Source organism: Sapajus apella, unplaced genomic scaffold, assembly GCF_009761245.1.
Source record: "Sapajus apella isolate SASKATOON/1434 unplaced genomic scaffold, GSC_monkey_1.0 scaffold6, whole genome shotgun sequence".
Taxonomy (NCBI): domain Eukaryota; kingdom Metazoa; phylum Chordata; class Mammalia; order Primates; family Cebidae; genus Sapajus; species Sapajus apella.
Genome location: NW_022436946.1, coordinates 59,137,854 through 59,159,316, shown reverse-complemented (window position 1 = coordinate 59,159,316; position 21,463 = coordinate 59,137,854). Strand labels below are relative to the sequence as shown.

At 43.7% G+C, this 21,463-nt stretch overlaps 1 protein-coding gene across 1 annotated transcript in view; it reads right to left on the bottom strand.

Moving 5' to 3' along the window:
• Positions 1 to 21,463, bottom strand: part of MDN1 (midasin AAA ATPase 1) — a 178,884-nt gene that overhangs the window by 28,882 nt on the left and 128,539 nt on the right. Inside the window, exons 60-78 of the mRNA XM_032274472.1 lie at positions 20,744 to 20,853; positions 19,104 to 19,809; positions 17,380 to 17,541; positions 16,625 to 16,898; positions 15,034 to 15,269; positions 14,290 to 14,385; positions 13,571 to 13,665; positions 13,129 to 13,250; positions 12,078 to 12,224; positions 11,135 to 11,244; positions 10,180 to 10,253; positions 9,498 to 9,696; positions 7,255 to 7,417; positions 5,261 to 5,407; positions 4,617 to 4,743; positions 3,161 to 3,266; positions 2,501 to 2,616; positions 1,329 to 1,814; positions 431 to 657 (exon numbers count right to left, since the gene is read on the bottom strand). Coding sequence (XP_032130363.1) covers positions 431 to 657; positions 1,329 to 1,814; positions 2,501 to 2,616; positions 3,161 to 3,266; positions 4,617 to 4,743; positions 5,261 to 5,407; positions 7,255 to 7,417; positions 9,498 to 9,696; positions 10,180 to 10,253; positions 11,135 to 11,244; positions 12,078 to 12,224; positions 13,129 to 13,250; positions 13,571 to 13,665; positions 14,290 to 14,385; positions 15,034 to 15,269; positions 16,625 to 16,898; positions 17,380 to 17,541; positions 19,104 to 19,809; positions 20,744 to 20,853 — 3,703 coding nt within the window. The remainder of the gene's footprint in view (positions 1 to 430; positions 658 to 1,328; positions 1,815 to 2,500; positions 2,617 to 3,160; positions 3,267 to 4,616; positions 4,744 to 5,260; positions 5,408 to 7,254; positions 7,418 to 9,497; positions 9,697 to 10,179; positions 10,254 to 11,134; positions 11,245 to 12,077; positions 12,225 to 13,128; positions 13,251 to 13,570; positions 13,666 to 14,289; positions 14,386 to 15,033; positions 15,270 to 16,624; positions 16,899 to 17,379; positions 17,542 to 19,103; positions 19,810 to 20,743; positions 20,854 to 21,463) is intronic.

Sequence of the window (21,463 nt, the reverse complement as noted above, 5' to 3'; positions counted from 1 at the left end):
ACTTGTCAAGCTGTGCCAGATAAAAAGAAAAGAGACAAATTCCTTGCCTCGATAAACCTACAAGTTTATTACCTTGTATTAAAACAATTTTACTAAAACAATGTAAAAAAATATGAAAATAACTGTTAAGACAGTATGAACATTAACTCAGTCCAAACATCAGCTCCAAGCTTTTTTAATCTAAGGGAAAACTAACAGACAGTGAGTTTGTGCTGCCTTCCTATGTGTACTACAGAGTATGTAGCAGGCATTCAAACAAATGGGGCAAAAGTTAAGACCTGTGGATTTCAACCGCATCTCCCTGCCTCAGAACCCTGGACAGGTACATGTAGACCAAAACATAATATGTCTTTAGGATAATGAGACTTACATCTACAAGACATCATTTCTGTACTGGGCTTTTATTCCCTGACTGAACAATATTCCTTACCTCCTTGGCTACCTGAAGTAAGTAAATGTGTCTTCCAGGTGGTAAAGTCAGCCACGGCTTTACTAATTTCTCCTCTTATATATTCCAGACTTTCAACTAGTGCCATCTGTGAGTCTCTTTGCTCAACCTCCATCCCTGGAAGAATGAACAAGGACTCTAGGCCCTGCAAATGAACTGACATCTGGGACAAGCAACTCAGTGCAGAAGAGCAAACTTCAAAATCTTTCCTGCAACAGAAATGCCACAATGTTGAAAAGAATGCACTACAGTCCCCACAAACACACACCCCTCCCTCCAACCACTACAATGTATGCAAGGTAGAACACACCCTATCTGAAGCTTACAGCTGAACACATGCCACAAAGTGCTGTGCAGGTCCACTGAGTAACACAGGACTGAAGCACAATTCTTTTCATAATTTTATTCCATTACTGAACACCTAGGTTTAGTAATCAAATAAATTAATGAACACCTAGGTTTAATAATGGAACAAAATACTAAACACCTAGGTTTAGTAATGAAATAAATTACTAAATAAATTACTAAACTTATTCCATTAAGACTAATGATATTCCATTATCATTAGTCTTTGGTGCAATAGGCTTTTGTTTTGGACCACCACAAACAGCAGGATGTGATTTGCTCTCCTTGAGGATTATTTAGGGCTTTGTCTGGCATCTTTTTGCTAAGGCTGTTTCCACTAAAGTCTCAGAACCTGCGGATGACACTCCCTATCCCCTCCCCACCCCATACCCTAAACCGACTGAGTTCCCTAGACTCCAAGGCTGTCTAACAGCTGCTGCTTTCTGTTAACACCTTTCCCTTCCCATCCCCAATTTAGATAAGCACAATAAGAACCTAAGCACACAGAGAAGAGTAAAAAGACAGACTCACGTACCAAGAATGAAAGAGAGTCTCACAAGACTGCTGCCTAATTTTGTCAATGTCAGCTTTCACTGTTGTAATGGTTTTTAGCATCTCTGTTAATCTCATAGTTGACTGTTGCCAAAGCTGATCCTGTTTCCGCATCCGGCAACCAAAGGGCAGCTGAATTCCAGGAACTGGAGATGGGTAGCTCAGATTGGAGGGAATTAGGTCTTGCATTACTCCACAAAGTTGTCCGCTGCTAAGTTCTGGTCCTTTAGGGCAGGGGGCAGGAGGATGACCCAATGCCTGGGCATTGCCATGGCCTGGAGCTGGCTCCACACTGGGGCAGCACTGGAGGAGCCAGGACAGCTGCTCGAGCAGGATCTGGCACTGCATGGCCAGGTGCTGCAGGCGCTCAGTCCACTGCTGCACGCCATCCTGAGGAGGAAAGGCCACGGGGTAGGCCAGGGGTCCCGTCAGCCTACTATTAATTTCTTGCACACAGCTGAGGAGGTTCCTATACAGAGAAACCCATGGGAAAAACACAATGAATGGCACCTTAAACCATGTTACTATATTGTTTTAAAAGGATTATCTAGTAAATGTACTGTACTTTGCTACATAAACCCTAATGAATGGAGCAGGAAATACCTGAAGCTAGAGTGAATAGTCTGGAAGTACTATCGCTCAGCTACGAACCTATTCAACAGATGACAACAACCTTCCTAACTGTCCTCATCTCTTAATTATCTGTTTCCATTGAGGAGCCTCCATGTATGACTCAGCAGATCACAAAAGCTTAAGTAACAGAAGCAGACTCAAATCTCATCTGTGCCCGAGACTGGGACACCCTAATACCATGAACACAACCCTATCTAGCAGCCCACATGGACTTTCAGCAACATATATCCTCATTCCAGACACAGGTATAGTTCACCCATGACAATTTTCACTGCCTCATGCAGCCCCAAAATCTCCCCAGCTCCATATTCTCACGAGGTATATAGTCAGAACCCGGAGGGAGAGGGCCACTAGAGGCGTATCACTTAAAGCAAGGGGCAGAGCCGGGAGAAACCCTACCTGCCTCTTTGGGCCTTAAATTCATTTCACAACTGAAAGCATGTCTTATTCCTCTCCCCATATGCGGCAACTCTGAGCTGACTGACCCAATTCTTCCCAATAGCCCAACTCATCAGCTGATACCTGAGGATGATCCACTGCTCACTAAGCGTGGTCAGGGAGCGCCGCTGTCGGACAAGCATCTTCATCAAATGTGCTGAGAACCCTCTGCACCGCTCTGCGTTGCCCATGCCCATCTCCTGGCAGGAGAAGGAAAAACATGCTGAAGGGGCTGCTGGCAAACCCCACCCACAGTTGTGCCTCTAGAAAGTTGTTTCTGGACTCTTCCAGGGGAGGAGTCCCTTGCTAATGTAAGTGACAGACATGCACTCTAAAGGTGATATATTCATTTTTTTTCTTTGAGCAGTGTTTCTCCAATTATGCTAGCACAGATCATCGATATTCCATAGATAGGAACTGGATTTAACTCCAAAAATCCATTTATTAGTGGTCTTTTCTCAATTCACAAAGGGAAAAAAGATCTGAACATGGCATTCTCAATTTGAGGTTTTTCTTAATTTTTCTTAAACATTTGGTCCTGCTGGCAAGTGTAACAGAATTAAAGATGCTCTCTGACTTTGCAAAGAATTACACTGATTTATATTTTAAGTTTAAGGATACTGCAAAAAGCTCAGTTCCACTAACAAGCTGTTATCACTTAACAAGGTCTGAGAATGTGGCCTGGGATGAACAGAATAAGAGCTTTCCCTGGTCCCCTGCAAGTCTCATGTTCTATCATTCTACCTTGGCAGGAGTTGCTAGTGCTGTGTTAAGCCTGGCATGCCGTGCGAGAGAGCGATAAAAATACTTCTGGCATCCATCCCATGAAGATGAGATTTCTGTGAGCAGCCTGGAAAAGATATCAACATCAGTTACTTAATTAAAACCACACTCTCCCACCCCAGATCCTAAAACTCAGAGATTGGTGTATTTGGCCATAACCAAGAGTCAGCTGTCTGAATAGGTTTTTTCCATGAGGACTCATTCAGTGAGGCACTCATTAGTCCTTTACTTAACAGATGTATTTTATACTCAGCACTGGAAGTATCATGAGGAAATAAATTATGCTGACAATATGGTTTCTTCAATGAAACCTTCTTATTTTGGCAGTGGAGGCTAGGGGGTCATAAATTCTGATGCCTACAGGGGCCAGGCAAATAATGTAAGAGAACTAAAGACAGCCAAGCACAAAATGATGCATGGCAGTGACAGCTGACCTCAATGTGGGGCAGACACGGGGGTTGCTGAGAGATCAAGTAAGCTGGAGAGTAGGTGTCCTATCAATAGAAGGAAACCACTATTTAGCTACAGCACTGCTGACTGGGGATACAAGCCCACTTGGCAAATTTTCTTGAAAAACTGAAAATCCAGAATGCTTATGTAAAATTTCCCCTGTCTACAATGTTCTGTTGAATTCAAATTTAAATCCCTGGGAGGGCCAACTGAGTAAAGAAAACACAAATGTGTACTATACCCAGCTCATGCAAAGCATGATTCACAACACTCTCTGCTGTGTTGTAGAGAGAGGTAGCTCTGCCTGTCTCAACAGCGTATGGACTCACAAATTCAAGACATCTTAGAACTTATGAGGGCTGTATCTATATAGAGCAACTAAAAATATGCCATTTCCCCATAGATTTCCACATGTATGATCAAATGAAGTGAGCAGACCTCAGGAAAATCAAAAGAAAAAAAAAAAAGAAAGGAGGAGAGGTGAATGCAAGGAAGAAAGAGAAAGAAAAGAAATGGGTTTTTTTGAGACAGTCTTACTTTGCTACCCAGGCTGGAGTGTAGTGGCACAATCGTGGCTCACTGCAACCTCCGCCTCCTGGGTTCAAGCGATTCTCCTGCCTCAGCCTCCTGAGTAGCTGGGATTATAGGCATGTGCCATCATGCCTGCCTAATATTTTCTATTTTTAGTAGACACAGGGTTTTGCCATGTTGGTCAGGCTAGTATTGAACTCCTGACCTCAAGTGATCTGCCCACCTCAGACTCCCAAAGTGCCGGGTTTACAGGTATGAACTGCACCCAGCCTCACACTTTCATTTGAATGTTCATCAGGAATCAGATCCTGAGCCAGGCACTTTTGTAAGTGGTAGCCAGAGTGGTACTGCTATTCCCATTTTTGCAAATGAAGCCAAGGATTTAAATTACCTGCTCCATTTATAAGCAAGGAAAAAACAACGAAACCAGACAAACCTCGAATCAGCCTCCTGAGTGTTGCTGACGATGGACAATGCACTCCGGAGATCTAACGGGTGAAGATGAAGCATCTCTTGAGGATTTTTTGAACGGGCCCATGCAAGACCTTTGCGATATGACAGACCTAGGAAATAAACCGCATTCACTTAAACGAAGATACTTAGTAGAGACCAGATGTGCCTGCTCTCCCCTGCTACTCAAAGCAAAATCTTCTAAACAGCATCACCTGAGAGCTGGTTAGAAATGGAGACTCTCAGGTTGCACCCACAGCAAATCAAACAGGATCAGCAGCTGCACTTTAACAAGATTCCCCTGGTGATTCATATGCACATTCAAGTTTGAGAAGCACTGCTCTCTATGCTATGCTGCAAGCATATGGTACACAGCACGTGGTGATGGAAATTTTAAGAATATAGATTCTGAGAAACCTCATACAAAACTGGAAATATTTGGGAATCAGCTGGCTGGTCGTAGGATTTTCCTGCATGAGTGGAACTCTTAGAATGGCATTTCAAAACCCTGCCTGTACTTTCTGTTGTCCACCATCTCAACTGTCTGGAATTTCCCCCAAATCAGTCATGTTGTTTCTCTTCCTAAAAGTTGGTGACTACATTTCATTGGGTTTCAAGTGAGACCCTTACCAATTTTTGCAAGGTGTTTAAAGAGGTCTGACAAAGCTCGCTGCTTTTGCATGAGAATGTGCTTGGCTTCTGACCGCTGCTTCTCCTTCTCTGCATAGGGTTCCACCTTTAAGCTCTGTAGCTCACTCACAGAGGAAATCACTTCACCTGTAAGTGAAAACAGGCAGGGGAGGGGGGCGATAAGAAAACCCAGGGGTTTAGTAATGTGTTTAAGTTACCCAACACCAGGGACCTTTTGGAGAACAATGGCCAAGAATCATTCATCTTTATATTGAGTACTTAATCTAGTCCCTAGCATTTTAAAAAATCTCACTAAGTGTTTTAAGCAAACTGGTCAAGGTGCATGGAAACAGAAAAATCACACAAAGGACTTCAAATCTCTTGACAATAAATGACCCAAACAACAGCAGTCATTCTTTTGTATTTAGGGATTTTATAATCAATCAAGCAAAATGCACTTACCAAGCACCAACTATGTGAAGTACATTATACTAGAAATTTATAATCACTTGAAGGAAATTTCTGACTGCTATGTACTGAGTTTCCACTTGTAGCTGGTACATGGTAAATTCTCTTTTCATCTGCATAACTTCAGAAGCAGCTATTTGTAGCTCCATTTTACAGACTTCAAAGAAAGGCTCAGTGAGGTGTACTCACTATCTGAAGGCCATGTAGTTAATGAGTAGATGAGCCAGGACTCGAACACTGACCTGCCGCACTCCAAAGCCCAAGTTCTTTCTATACGGCACCAACCTGCCTTCCTGAATACATGTGGGTACCAATAACACAAGGGTACTGCTTTCCTGCCACAGGCACTGTTCCAGGCTGGGCTGTGTCTTCCCTTCCCCCTCAATTCATATGCTAAAGTCCCCCCAACACCTCCAACCTCAGAATGTGACTATATTTGGAAACAGCCTTTAGAGAGATAATGATATGAGAATGGGCTCTAATCTGACTGAAGTCCTTAAAAGAAGAGATCAAGACACAGAACACACAAATCAAGAGTGACCATGGGAGGACACAGTGAGAAGCTGGCCACGTGCAAGCCAAGGAGATAGGCTTCAGAAGTAACCAACTCTGCTGACACCTTGATCCTGGACTTTTAGCCTCTGGAAATGTGAGACAATGAATTCCTCAAACTGAAGCCACCCAGTCTGTGGTACCGTATTAAGGCATCACTACCAGCCAAATACAGGCAGTTATCGATGAGCACAAGGACACCAAAGACAACAGACTGACAGTGTGGGAGAGTTAGAGGATGAGGGAGGCTTTACATCATGCTGCACATCCCTGGTCCAAGACATGCACGTGGATCTGTTTTCCACGCACCCCCAGCCTCAGGCTCGTGTCACCTTAAGCAACAGCTAGCAAGTTTTAAAAAGGAAGAGCTCCCTGAGATCAGACGAAACCTCATTAAAGGAAGGCCAGACTCACTGACAGCACACTCACCATGGGTGGGCGGTAGATGGGGTGAAGGAGGTAGTCAGAGACTGCCAGGGGCCCAAATACTCTATTAAATTCTGTATTCCCTTCCCAGCTATTGCTGTGTACACTATGAGCAGGTCTTGGCTCTCATGTTCCCTGAGCGAAGACAGTCTGAGAAATGAACTGCTGTGCGTCTCTGAAGTGAAGCAAGCAAGAGGATGGGGATGAATCTGCCTTTTCCTCAAGTGAGACAACCTTCTGACAGTGGGGACCCTCTGTGCCCCTTTACTCAAATGCCAGCCAATAGGAACTAGTGCAGACAAGGCTCTCATAAAAAACGGCACAGTACCAGGTTACATGAGAGGACAACAATGTGAAAATTATGACTGTGTGCTCTCAGTAGGCTCCTGTGCCTGGCTCTGTGGGATTTTAAGCCCACTTGTGTATTCAATCAACTGTTCAACACTGTACAAGATGTCAAAAAAGGACATAGGTACCACATTCTCAGACCTCCTGGGCCACTGGGGAAAACAGAAAGTTCCACCCTTGACCTGGCTGCTGGCACCCACCTATGAACTGATCGAGGCCCTCCACAAGGTGAGGCAGGGGACTCTCCTTCATGAAGGTCAGGCACATCTTCATCATGCGTTTCCTGAGCTTTGGCAAGCGACGCAGAAGTTCCCCTTCCAAGGGGGAAGGAGCAGTGCCCTGACACCACTCTGGAATTGTGGCCTGTGAGACAAAGGACAGGTTAGCCTCGCTGCCAAGAATGACGGGCATCATTTTAAATTGCATGAGAGCTAGATTTAACTGTTGCACACAAACACATCCCTAGTTCAGCAAATATTAAATTACCATCATCTCCAAAGTCTCATGAGAACAAATGTAGCATCACTAAAATTAAGGGACATACTATGGATATTTAGAAAACCATATTACTGCTCTATATGAGATCAACATAATGGAAGGATCCCCATACCCCTACATCCAGCAACGCTTACTACGATAGCCACGAGGAGACTCCAGTTCTGAATGGCGAACAGAGTGGAATGAACAGTATCACCGCTGCCCTTAAGGTGCTGAGCCACATTGTGTTTCTGATATACCAGCCAGGCGAAATCCATCCTACTCCTATGGCCATTTACCCCTAATTAACAGTTCAAATTTCAGGAATTTAGATTTCCTTTCTTCTTTTTTGAGACAGGGTCTCACTTTGTCACCAAGGCTGAAGTGCAGTGGCCCGATCTTGGCTCGCAGCGACCTCCACTTCCCAGGTTCAAGCAATTCTCGTACCTCAGCTTCCCAAAGAGCTGGGATTACAGGCATGCATCACCACACCAGGCTATATCTTGTACTTTTAGTAGAGACAGGATTTTACCATGTTGGCGAAGATGGTCTCGAACTCCTGGTCTCAAGTGATCCACCTGCCTTGGGCTCCTAAAGTGCTGGGATTATAGGCAAGAGCCAACGCACCTCAGACACAGGAATTCAGACATTATATGAAGGGAAGAGCTTTTGTCCATCAGGGGCATATTTTCATTTTTTTGTCCTGAGGAATAACCTGAAATTACTATGCTGTCATTAGCAAATCAAAATTGTTGATTAGAATGACAGAAGCAGTGAGCTGACAAATACAGTCAAAAGAAAGTAAATTTGGTAGCCATATCGTGTCTCTTCAGCCTTATGTCTACATGTTCAGTTTCTATTATGAGTTTTGAACCACTAAAATAACAAAAAAAGCTTAAGGACTTTCATTACTAACTCTGTGAACCCCAAGTAGGAAATACAGTAAGAAGGCAAAACTAATTACTCTTAAAATTTTTTTTTTTTTGTGGAGAGACAGGGTCTCATATGTTGCCCAGGCTCGTCTCAAATTCCTGGGCTCAAGTGATCCTCCTGCCTCAGCCTCCCAAGGTGCTGGGATTACAACCGTGAGCCACTACGCCTGCCAAGAAATTACTCTCTGGAGGAGTGCTTTCTGATTCTGAAGCTCCCCACACCCAAGGACATGAAGCAGGAACATCAATTCTATAACAGACCTGCTAACTCAAGATGTATCACTGTTAAGTTTTTGGGAATTTTGCAAGCCAAATCTTAACTGTTGGTGCTGGAAACTGCCGTAACAGAAGTATTTACACCACAGTAACTATAAACCAGCACATCACGGCACACATTCACACTCTGTGCAGTAGCTTCCTCACGCGGTAGCCCACAGGCAGTTTCAATGGCATATTCTTAAACTGATGCTTCAAATCTTTGTTCATAGCACATGATGTTCACAGGTAAGCGCAATTGTTTCTCACAGGCTGACATTAAACTTGAAGCAGCAAGGCTGAGTGCGATGCTTACGCCCATAATCCCAGCTGTTTGGAGGCCAAGGCAGGGAGGATCACTTAAGACCAAAAGTTCGAGACCAACCTGGGTAACAAAGCAAGACCTTGTCTCTACAAAAAGTAAAAAAAAAAAATTAACCAGGCATGGTGGCATGTGTCTGTGGTCCTAGCTCTCAGAGGTTGACATGGAAGGATCACTTGAGACCAGGAGGTCGAGGCTGCAGTGAGCCATAATTGCGCCTGAGCAACAGAGTGAGACTCTGTTTCAAAAAAAAAAAAAAAAACAAACTTTTTAGCAACAAGATTTTTTGCCTTTTTCTGCTGGGAAGTCAAGCAAACAAATATATGCTATATATGTCCAAACAATAAGATTTCAAAGGCATTTTCTTGTCTAGTACTGAGGACATGCCTTGCACATAAAACACAGATCCCATTTGACTGGCCTGGGAATAAGCAAGCACTGTCCCACAACCAAGTACCTGCCCAGCTGCTGGTCGGGCTAACAGGGTCTCCCTCAGTGCCCTGTTCAGACTCTGAATGGAAGACGGTTCACTTGCAGCTGCATCTGTTGACTTGGGCAAAAAGTCAAGCTGTTCTTCCTTGTCACTCTCCACCAGGGATGACCGGCAGGGTTCACTCAGGACTGCTTCAAATTTCTTCATGAATTTAAAGAGGGTCCTGTCCCCGGGTAATGACAGAGATAAGAAGAAAAAAACTGGATTAGCAAGTGAATATAAAAATACATTATAATGCATCCATACATAATTCAATACCCTGTGCCTTTTATGTACAATGATCTCCTTAAATATTAATAGCTGTTTTATTTTTAAGAGAAAAAGATTGGCAGGTACTGTTATCCTCCTTTTCTAGAAGAGAAACTAAAGCCAGGAAGAATGGGATTGCTTTGCTCTAACAGCTAGGGGGTGGCAGAAGACCTGACACATAGGCTGCTTTGTCTCAAGGCACACCAATCCTTACTGCAGGCAGACTCTGCTCAGAGAAGAAGGGGGTGGTGAAAGCAAAGCCAAAACAATCAAGGTGGGGTTTTTTTGAGAAGTTTAAGATACTTAATATTAAGTCAGGTTATGCTAACTAGGTAGTCTTGCTCCCTACCACACAAAATTCTATTTTGGTTGCCCCCAGTTTTAAAAGACAGATTACCTGTGTGTCTTTTCTACAGATTGTTTAATGGACCAGAAGCTGACATCATTCCACTTGGAAATCTTAACAAATTCCTGTAAGATAAATGATGTTCAAGAAATGGCTTTATAAAGCTAGTGTCATTCTGTTTCTTTCCAGATTTCTGTTCAGCAAAGACCAGAGCTCACTCTATCCCAAAGACTGGACTGTGTGTCAGTGAACAAGTAAAACAAGCCTACAAAAGAAACCATGGGCCAGGCACGGTGGCTCATGACTGTAATCCCAGCACTTTGTGAGGCTGAGGTGGGTGGATCACCAGGTCAGGAGATCAAGGCCATCCTGGCCAACATGGTGAAACTCCATCTCTACTAAAAATAAAAAAATTAGCTGGGCATGGAGGTAGGTGCCTGAAGTCCCAGCTACTCAGGGGGCTGAGGCAGGAGAATCGCTTGAACCCGGGAGGCAGAGGCTGCAGTGAGCTGAAATCACACCCCTTCCCCCCAACCTGGTAAAAAACAAAAACCAAACAAAAAAAAAAAAAAAAAAAAAAAAAAAAAAAATTCTGCTACAATCACTGTCACTTGACATGTACTCCAGCTTAGGAACCACCAAGAGTATCTAAAAGAGAGGTCCCTCCTTCCCCCATGGCACTTCACTGATGCGTGGACCAACACGACACAGCTCAGCTCCGAGGTGGGAGACAAGCCTGGGCAAGACTAGGGGAACACAAAAGATTTCTGTGGCAGTCCTCTCAGGAGGCTCTGATAGGCCACTCCACCAACCCCTCACACACTCTGCAGGTGACAAAAGAAGCCAGTACCACCACTGTACATCTTGCCATCCTACTTAGCAGTGGCAATGCTCGCCACTATTCCCCTAGGTCCCTGCCTCAGTGTTAAATGGATAACAGGATTAAAGAAAGAGAATTTGCTGATTTTGTCCTCCCAAAAGTGATCATGACAGCTGTTCATCTTACTTTAAGTTCTTTTTCTAGGGGGGAACGAAGTTCCACAATTTTGGCCTGGACCCGGTCAAAGAATTGCTTGTAATAATGGTACAAATTCCATAGAACACTGCAAAGTGAATCTGGAAGAAATGAAAAGGAAACAAAAACACCACACTTGCTGCATGTGCTACTGGTGCCAGCTGTGGCCTTCATATTTCAGTGACGGTCCTTCCTCATTACTCTCTATGCCACGAGATTACAGCGAGTTTCACAGGCGGATTATTTAGGGAGCCTGTCTGACTTTAGCATTTCCCAGAGATGCAGACTGTCAATAATCCCCTATTTTTCACTTCTGCTTGTAACAGATGTTTTTTTGCACTTTTGTTCTTGAAGATGATGTACTCAGAGGTTCTTCTAAAATCATAATATCAAATTCTTTCTCTGAATCTTATTGTAAAATCAGCAGAAACTAAGCTTGATTTAAAAGATGGCATATTAAGCAGGTCACCCCAAATGCTCATTCATGTACAGTCTGTACTCCTCTTGTAGTGAGACTTTTATCCCAATTGCTGTGGTCAGGGATAGTACTTGACAACAGGCAGTTTTATGTGCAGTTCCTTGATGGATGGCAGTGCTCTCACTGGATGAAAGAAACTTATAATGGCCTGGATCAAGCAGTAGCTTAGCAGGATATTACAGTGTCTAGGCAGAGATGTGCTGCCTCAACATGCTAGGTCCTGAGAGCTTCATCTGGCAATTTACTTCTGCCAGGGCTTGCTAGTCAGTGCTAAACTCAGAACCATCTGCACTTCACTTTCAGGGTTCTCCTCTCTATCTAATGTGAAGCACATTAAACATAACTGTGTGTCTTGTTTAAAACCAAGTGTGCAAGAAGGCACCTGTCTCGTGGTAAATTCAAAGCCTAACCCATTTGAGTAGTGTGATGTAAAAGGAAAGGAAAAAAAATCCTCACCCTTTCCTTCAACCTGTGGCATCAGCAAGACGTGACAATGGAAAACCAGTAACATCTGAAGTCGCACATGGAACTCTCCCAGCGAGGATCCTTCAATAAATGCTTGTAATGTGCTGACCAGCAACATCAAGGTCATCTGTTTGTCATCTTTAAAAATTCAAAGAGGAAAATATGTATTTCCTTCAACCATCACTCCCTATTCCTGACAGACACGCAATCTATTTGGAATACTATGGATGACCATGAGGTAGATATCACAATGTGAGGCTCTCAAACAAGGACCACGGCTACATTCTAGGCTGATTTAAAATAACAGGCCAGGTGTGGCGGCTCACGCCTGTAATCCCAGCACTTTGGGAGGCTGAGGTGGTTGGATCATTTGAAGGTCAGGAGTTCAAACCAGCCTGGCCAACAAAGTGAAACCCCCTCTCTACTAAAAATATGAAAACTAGCCAGGCATAGTGGTCAGCACCTGTAATCCCAGCTAGTCAGGAGGCTGAGGCAGGAGAATTGCTTGAGCCTGGGGGTGGAGGTTGCAGTAAGCCAAGATCGCACCAGTGTACTCCAGCCTGGGCAACAGAGCAAGACTCCATCTCAAAAAACTAAATGAATAAAGTAACAGCTGCACATAGGACATATGTTAAACGCACTCACAGCAAATTATGAAAATGAACTATAAGGTGCTCGTTGTTAAGTATAAAAGACTTTTCATTCAAGCATGTTGGCCACTACCTACCAAAAACTCAACTTTCACTTTGAATTCTATCATGGACATGGAGAAGAAGGAAAACTTACCATATGATTGGTTATTTAGACTTTTTTGGAGAAGACATTTAAGCCTCTCAGACTTTTGTTATTATTATCTCAGTTGGACAAACACTATTTATAGCTTTCTTGGCTGACCTCTCAGAAATACCATAAAGTCAAATGGGACGCATTCCCTCATGAAAGCAGTGTAGGGAGCAGCAGGAGCAGGGAAATCCTACGCTTTGCAGCACTCCGTTTAGCTGGGAAACTCTAAGTGGCCAGGAAACGTACTGCTAGGTGTTACCTTCCTGTTCTTCTGTTTGTTCCTGCATGTGTTTCTCAAGCATCTGATAGATGGAGAACCAGTGCTTGGTGGATTTCTCAGTGTGGCACTTCATGGTATTATCCAAACTCATGGACCAGCAGCTGAAACGAGAGAAGTAGCCAAGCGGGCATTTAGGGAAACATTTGAAAGATCTGAAATCAGAGATGCAGAAGCTGCATGCTCACTCTTCTCTCCTCCCAAATGGAGATGGAGGAGCCGCCCAGTTTCCTGCCGCAAGAACATATGCTGTTGTCTAGACTGTATTCAGGCCATTTTAACACCCTGCATTTAACTCTGTGATTAATGACTAAAAACCACATTCCATAGCTGTAATACTATATAAATCCTAAAGAAAGTTAAACTACCAAAAGAAGAAAGCCCTTACAACCTAAGTTCAGGAAAAGGAAGGAGAGTCACTTACTTTAGCTCCAGTTTACGCCACCGAATGATCATTTGACTAACCAAATCAAGATGTTTCCGCAAAGACAAAGCTCGACTTGCATTTTCCTCCCAATCCTAAAGAAACAAAGATAAAATTCACTGTGGACATTATTCAATCCCAACCTGCTCTCTCAAGAACGTCTTGAACTTTGCATGGCTAGAGACTACTGGGCCCCTAAACGACTTACACCAACTGCAGGAATCAATTTATAGTGTACCCAGCTTCTGTCTGGTCACATGACAGAACTCCAGCAGAGCCAAGTTTAGAGGCAGGCAAGAAAGCACAGTGTTTACAGACTGGAGCCTGAATTCATGCTGTTTGCTGTCTGACCTGGATCAAAGACATGTGACCCTTTTCTGTCCAATGGGGAGGTAACAGCTAACTCCAAGGCCATGAGGGCATTACGGGGAACAGCATATGTGGGCACTCAGCTGGACTGAAGGCCCACCTGGAAGGCCTGGGGGACTGTACCCTCATTTCCAGTGGACACTGCATCCCACTGGAAAAAAGGCAAGGCAGTTCACCCTCATCACAGGGGCAATGGCTCAATTGCAATGATCTCACCCCATGCCAGAAAAACCAAAGATGCTTATCTTTTTCCAGCCCAAACCATAATTTTCTAACAACAAAGGTGCCACAAGATACATCTTTTGCCAACTGACCACCAACTAAGACGAGGAAGAGAGGGATTAGCTCACCTGTGCCTTTGTCAGAAGGATTTCTAAGCCATTCAGGAACTTTGAGATGGGACTGGAAAGTGGGAAACTACAAATTCTGTCCATAACAACCAGCAGCTGCAGAAATAAAGATTTGGGTATCTCAGTAGGAATACCAGTGATCCAAAGTCACAGGGTACTGAAGAAAGTCCTGACCAGAAGTTTCCTCCCAATTTTCTGCTTTTAAAACACCTCTGAAACTATGAATAAAAACTTTCAGGGGTATGTATTTTGACCGAGATAAGCACTTTATCTACTGCATACCCCGGAAATAAGATGAAGTCTGACAAGATAATCAGTCTTATTCCCTGTACCAAGGGTTATAAAACTGGCTGAAGACCACAGAGCAATGTCCAAGTTAAAACTGCTCATCATAAAAAAGCAAAACCTATTTCTAGTACATTTAAGAAAACTATAAAGCCTTTGGTAGTATGAGTATGTGTCCAAATTAACAGAGCAACATGGCAGCATTTTATTATATGGTCAGCAACCCCTGCCCAAACAAATAAAATTAACAGAATCCCCAAACATCACTTATACAAGAGAAATACAAAACTGGTGTGTTCATCCTGTAGTTAGTAAGTAGCATCTCATTGAATTGAGGTTCTTTAAGCCTTTGTTTATATGTACACGTGTGCAAGTGAGTGCCCCCAGGGATGATGGTGAGGTTGCATCCTCATTGCAGATTCAGTACTATGAGAATTCCTTCCTCAGCAACTGCCCTACCTGTTCAAGTGCTGGGTGTTCTGGCCAGTCCTGCAGCAACTGAGTGACAGCCTCTGAGAAACCCTGAAGCACAGGTTGACACTGCCGTGCTTCTGGAACATTAGGATGTTGGTAGAAGTCATAGGGCCCATCAGGTTTCACCATCAGGTCTGAGGCTGCCTCCCCAAAGAGAGTGTTATGGGAGAGGGTGGAGGCCAAAAGTTGGCTGCCCAAGAGTCGGTCATTCAGTTCAACTCCTGTGAAGTTAACATCATGGTAAAGTCAGTGAACTCAGTAAGCTGATGTATCAATATGTCAAGAAGATGTCAGCAACAGGGCCAGGCGCAGTGGCTCACATCTGTAATCCCAGTACTTTGGGAGGCCAAGGTGGGCAGATTGCTTGAGGCCAGGAGTTTGAGACCATCCTGGCCAGCATAGTTAAACCTCATTCCTACTAAAAATACAGACATTAGCCAGGCATGCACGTGCCTGTAATCCCGGCTTCTCAGGAGGCTGAGGCACAAGAATTGCTTGAACCTGGGAGGTGGAGTTGCAGTGAGTTAAGATCCTGCCACTGCACTCCAGCCCGGGCAACAGAGTAAGACTGTCGCAAAAAACAAACAAAAAGCCCAGGTGTGGTGGTTCACTCCTGTAATCCCAGCACTATGGGAGGCCAAGGCGGGCGGATCACAAGGTCAGGAGATCGAGACCATCTGGCTAACAGCAGTAAAACTCTGTCTCTACTAAAAATACAAAAAAATAGCTGGGCGGGGTGGCGCGCGCGCGCCTATAGTCCCAGTTATTTGGGAGACTGAGGCAGAAGAGTCACTTAAACCCAGGAAGTGGAAATTGCAGTGATTTGAGATTGCACCATTGCACTCCAGCCTGGCAACAGAGCAAGGCTCTGTCCCAGAAAAACACATCAGCAACAATGAACTAATTGGCACTAATGAATGCCATTCTCCCCCAAAGCAATACTGGCCTAGAGAATTGTAATACCAATACCATAGCAGCTACCTAAAGTTCTCAAGTTTTGGAATGCGCAGAGGAAGTCAGAAACTGCCTAGGTATAAACAAAAGAGTGTAGGGGTTAACTCAATGCATTCAAATTCCCAGTTTTATACCTATTCTAGGTAAACAGAAAGGAAACTTATGCCTCCTCCCTACTTGCATGAAATAATGCCATGAAATCATGTAGGAAACTGCACTGAACCAACTATTAAACCATATTCCATGAGACTGGTTGCTTCCAGGTATATATTATTTCATTTGAAAAGCACTAAGGCTATTGACAGAAAGCAGAAATAATGCTAAGGGGAAAAAAAATAAAATTAACTCCTTATCCATATTTTCTTAATCCTTCACACTAAAGGATCCAAACAATACATATCCATCTTTTTCTTTACCCATTTGCACACTGATGAAAATCCACCTTACTACATAATCCTAAATCAGTTTTCTTGAATTAGCTTAAGTTATTTAAGCCAAGGAAACTCCATTAATAAGGAATTCTGTGAAAACAGGAAATTTATGAGTGTGACTGTTCCAGAAGCAGCAACAGCATCTATTTGCTTTGCTTTCCCAAGAGCATAACAAAAGTAAACTACTGTACCCATCAGGGGGTAGAAGTGTGTCACAAGCGATGCCCCAGTCTGATAGCAAGACAGAAACAGGCTGAGGTAATGCTTTGCTTCATGTGGTGGCAGAGTCTGCTGGTACCAGAGGGATCGAGCAAAGTTGAGGCACAATTGCTGGTGTATCATCATTACTGCCTGCATTGAATTCTGGGAGAGGAAAGCTGGGTTTGTGGCTGCTTCCTCTTCTTGCCCATCTGAAGTTCCTTTGTTCTCCTCCAGCGTTGGCTGTACCAAAATATCTGCAAAGTCCTATAAATAGCATTAGAGCAATTGAACTTTTAAAAATCAGAATCTACTTCTAATCAGACCAAAAGGAAGAAAGAAAAAAGCCTAAGAATGATGGAGAAAATGAAATAGGACTTATACATGTATTAAAGTATATTTTAAAAGACTATAGGCTGGGCACAGTGGCTCACACCTGTAATCCTTGTGCTTTGGGAGGCTGAGGGGGAGGACTGCTTGAGGTCAGGAGTTTGAGACAGCCTGGGTGACATAGCGAGACCCTGTCTCTATATTATAAAGATTTAAAAACTGGCAGGATGTGGTAGCATGCACATGCAGTTGTAGCTACTTGGGGGACTGTTTGAGCCCAGGAGTTTGAGGCTGCAGTGAGCTATGATTGTGCCACTGCACTCTAGCCTCTAAAATAGAGACAGGGAGAGAGAAAGCCATCAGAGGGAACGTATGAAGGGAAGTCATTCCAAAACAAACCCTACCACCACTGCCCTACCTGTTCATGCAGGGGGAACTGTTTTCTGAACTCCTGTTCTTCCTCCTCCTCTTCACTCAGGGCTGTCTTAGAGTTCCTGCTCCTATATCTGTATAAGCTGCTTTCCTGCTCAGCCTTCTCTTGGGCTATGCGTTCTTGCTCATCCCACTCATTGATGATTTCCTGAAAGTTACACAGACAGAAAGAAGCTGAACTTTCATTGCTGAGGCACTCACAAAGGCAAGATTTGCTATTAATTTCTCATGAAAGTATCATGACTCAAAAACAAATGAAAGCCAACATCCACGAAACTAAATTCCATGGAAAAAAAGAGCAAATGGGTTTTGTTTTCAAAGTATGTATTCTCAGCAACCAGTTTCCTAAATCCCCACTGCTGTGTCATTGTACTTTTGAAGGTGGAAAACTTGCCACAGTACAGCTAATGGGAACTTGCCTGTCAACAGCTAAATGTGCTTTGTAACAAGGACAGACGGGGTTGGCCATGAGAGGGCTGTGGTTCAGACTGCACTTGGGTGGCACCCCGAGGAGCTGGCCAAGTTCAGGAAAGAAACACTTAGATTAGGGACTGGGTGGTCAAAGGGCACCAATCAGGCAAAACTGGAATGTGTCTTACCAGACACATTGGAAATTCCCTTCCAACTCTAAGATTTCAGATCCTTAAACTGGCAAAACCTGTAAATTAAAGAATCATCCAATACTGCTAAGGCTGCGGAAATAAGCATCCACCATCTAGGAAGGTAATTTGCACGTAAAGCCTAAGAAGTGTGTTTAATCTTTGCCCAGCAATCCTGATCTCTAAAATTTGTATTCAAATATCTACCTGTGAGACTATTTACTGTGGCACTGGATTTGTTTTTTTGCTTTTTTTTTTTTGGGGGGGGGGGGGGGGCAAAATAGTAAAAACAAGTATATACAAATGTAAATGTTCAATGATAGAAAAAGTTAAAATTACTCGTGGCATAAATATACATGGCAGTCACTAAATAGGAAGCAGGTAAAGAATATATAATGACAGGAAAATAATCACTATATGTGAAGTTTTTAAAACAAAGTTATCAAACAGAATAAACTTTATTAGTGGTTTGTTGTACATCATTTTGTAGCAGTTTAAGAACATGTCCAGGGGCCATGAGGGGGGGATCAGAATCAAACTCAACCAGTGCAACTCTTTTTTTCTGTTAACTATGCTAAGATTTGTACTTTTTAAAGCTGAGGCTACTAAAAAAAATCTGTAAGCCACTGGGACAAATTATTTTTTGAAATTAGGGTGATAAAAACATACAGCTACAGATAAATATTAATATATACACACAAGCAAGCCTAGAATGGTATACCTGGTATGTTAGTGGGGTTTATACAGCTTTTAAGTGGTAGGATCATTAGAAATTTTAGTTTATATTCTCTTAGCTGCATACAAGGAGAACAAATTACTTTTATTAATAAGAGAACATTTTAATGTAAGTTGACACAAGTACTTGGCAAAATTACCATAAACAAAGTCAAAAGACAACTGACAAACTGGGAGAAAATATTTGCAGTGTATGATAAAGGGTTTTCTCATTTTTTAAAAAAATCTCTTTAAAATTGAGAGGCAAAGGTCTGCAAACATACTAGCTATACTGGGAAAAGGAAGGAACAGAAAACAGAATGCCCACGCCCCAACCACACTGTGTATCTACAGGCATGCTAATGTCCTGTAGGCTGCCCTCCCAGAGATGGCTCACCTGACACACATGTCTGAAGAGCTGCAGGGCCCTCTGGTCCAACTCTCCCTTGCATAGCACATGGGAGCGCAGGTAAAGGAGGGCGTTCATCAGCAGCTGCTCCCGAGTGGGACAGGCTCTCTGGCCCCTGCCTTCCAGCTCCTTTCCTCCTGAGTGTTTGAGGATTAGTTTCCTGAGGCCTCGTAGAACCTCCTCGGACTTCAGTGAGCATAAAGTGTCTGCGTGAGCATAGTAAGTGGGGAAGGTGGGACCCACTGATGGGAAAGCCAGCAAGGCTGTGGCCAGGACCCCCAGCCTGTCTGCACCAACCATACTGCTGTGGAGTGAGGCATGGAGCTCGGAGGCCACCAGCCTCATGCCATGTTGTAACTGCAATATGGATGCCTGCAGTGGGGCCACGGCATCTGGATACAAGGCGTACTCCTCTGCCAGCCGCTTCCGGAACTGGTGGTGTGACTGCTGCCAAGAGGCCTCCTCCTTTAGAAGGCTCTGGGCTACTTGGGCAGACCGTGGCCCATCCATGCGGAGGGCCTGCAGGAGCCGTGTGAGCAGATCCTGAATGGCAGGGGCCTTGGCTATGCTGGTGACGTAGTGGTGGATCTCCTGCACCAGGGACTCATAGCCAGGCACCTGGGGTCTGAATGCCTGCTTCTTCAACAGGCGACAGGTTAAATTCTCCAGCTGATCCATCCTTTGGCGAAGCAGCCTAAAGAGAAAGTAACACAGTATGCAAATTATGTCAGAAGAAAAACAGCAAATCTAGATTGGATCCTCAGCTAGGAAAACAGAAGGAAGAAATATCAGCTGCTGTGAAATAATATTTCCAATATTATCTCAATCGTGATGATAATATTGACAATTAGTGAAAATGGGTAACATTTACACTGCAGTTACTGTGTTGTGTTATGTTGCTGGTGCTCAGATGCATATCTTACTGCAGCCTCATCATGACTCGCTGGAGTAGGTAACTGCAATTATCCTTCTTGGGCTGATAAGGACACTGAGATGTAAGGCATTAAGTGATTTACCCAACGTCTAAAACCACAGGTCAGGAGCAGGACTTGAACTCAGAAGCTACTACATTACACAGGCAAGCATCCCAAATCCAAATACCCAAAAGTCTCCCAACTTTCTGACTGCCAGCCAATATGACACTCAAAGAAAAGTCTCATTAGAGTATTTTGGATTTCAGATTTTCAGATCTGGGATGCTCAACTGGTATAAATATTCCAAAATCTGAAGAAAAAAAAACCACCACAAATCCAAAACACTTCTGGTCCCAGGCATTTTGGATAAGGGATCCCCAATCTGTACTGATTTCCTAGTAACAGACCTACAGCCAAGAATAGCAGAGAAATACAGTATATACCATCACACCCCAGTTCTTCTGGGCTGAGACTAAGTTTTGGCTTCAAACATCTTGGCCCCATGTGAACACACACCTTGAATAGCCCCTTCCCCTCCTTTCACAAGGCATATATTTTTCCTGATTATAACGAAGGCTTTGGGATCTAATTGCTAATGTAGTTTAGAAGTGTATATTATCACCTCTACTGACACCATAATTACATTGCAAAGGTCAACTCCATCAAAAGGAGAGTCAATAATCCCCAAAACAAATAATCACTCTGCTGTGTTACCTGACATGAGGATGAGAGTAACTGACAATGGCTTCATCTTCCAGGTCTCGTCCAGTCTGCAGCTGGGATGACAGGTTCCGTGTCTTCCATTCACACTGCAGTTGGTGTAACTAATGGAAAACAGAAAAATCAGCTCACTGTGTCCCAGCCATGACCATGCACATGAAGACAATGCCCTGGGGGCATGTAGAGGAACCAGAAGGAAGGAATCTGGGTTCCTGAATAACCCAAGGAGAGGTGGCTCTGCTCTACTCATCTAGACCACCCACATCAGAGCTGTGAGGGGAAATGATCTTACTTATAGCACTGAATTTTTAAGTCTCTCTGCTACTCCTACTAATACAATTTTCCTTCTTCAAAATAGTACTAACGTACCATTACCTTAATGTATTTAGTTCCTGAACTTGGTTCAAACTTCAAATAGCAAGGGATACCACAGTATCTGATTCAACTTCTCTTTTTTAAGACAGGGTCTCGGCTCTGTAGCCCAGCTGAAGTGCAGTGATGCGATCGTGGCTCATTGCAGCCTTGACCTCCGAGGCTCAAGTGATCCTACTGCTTCAGCCTAGTGAGTAGCTGGTACCAGAAGCACATACCACCACATCCAGCTTTTTTTTTTTTTTTTTTTCTTTTTTGGTAGAGATGAGGATCTTACTATGTTGTTGCCCAGGTTAGTCTCGAACTCCTGGGATCAAGTGTTCCTCCCACTTTAGCCCCCAA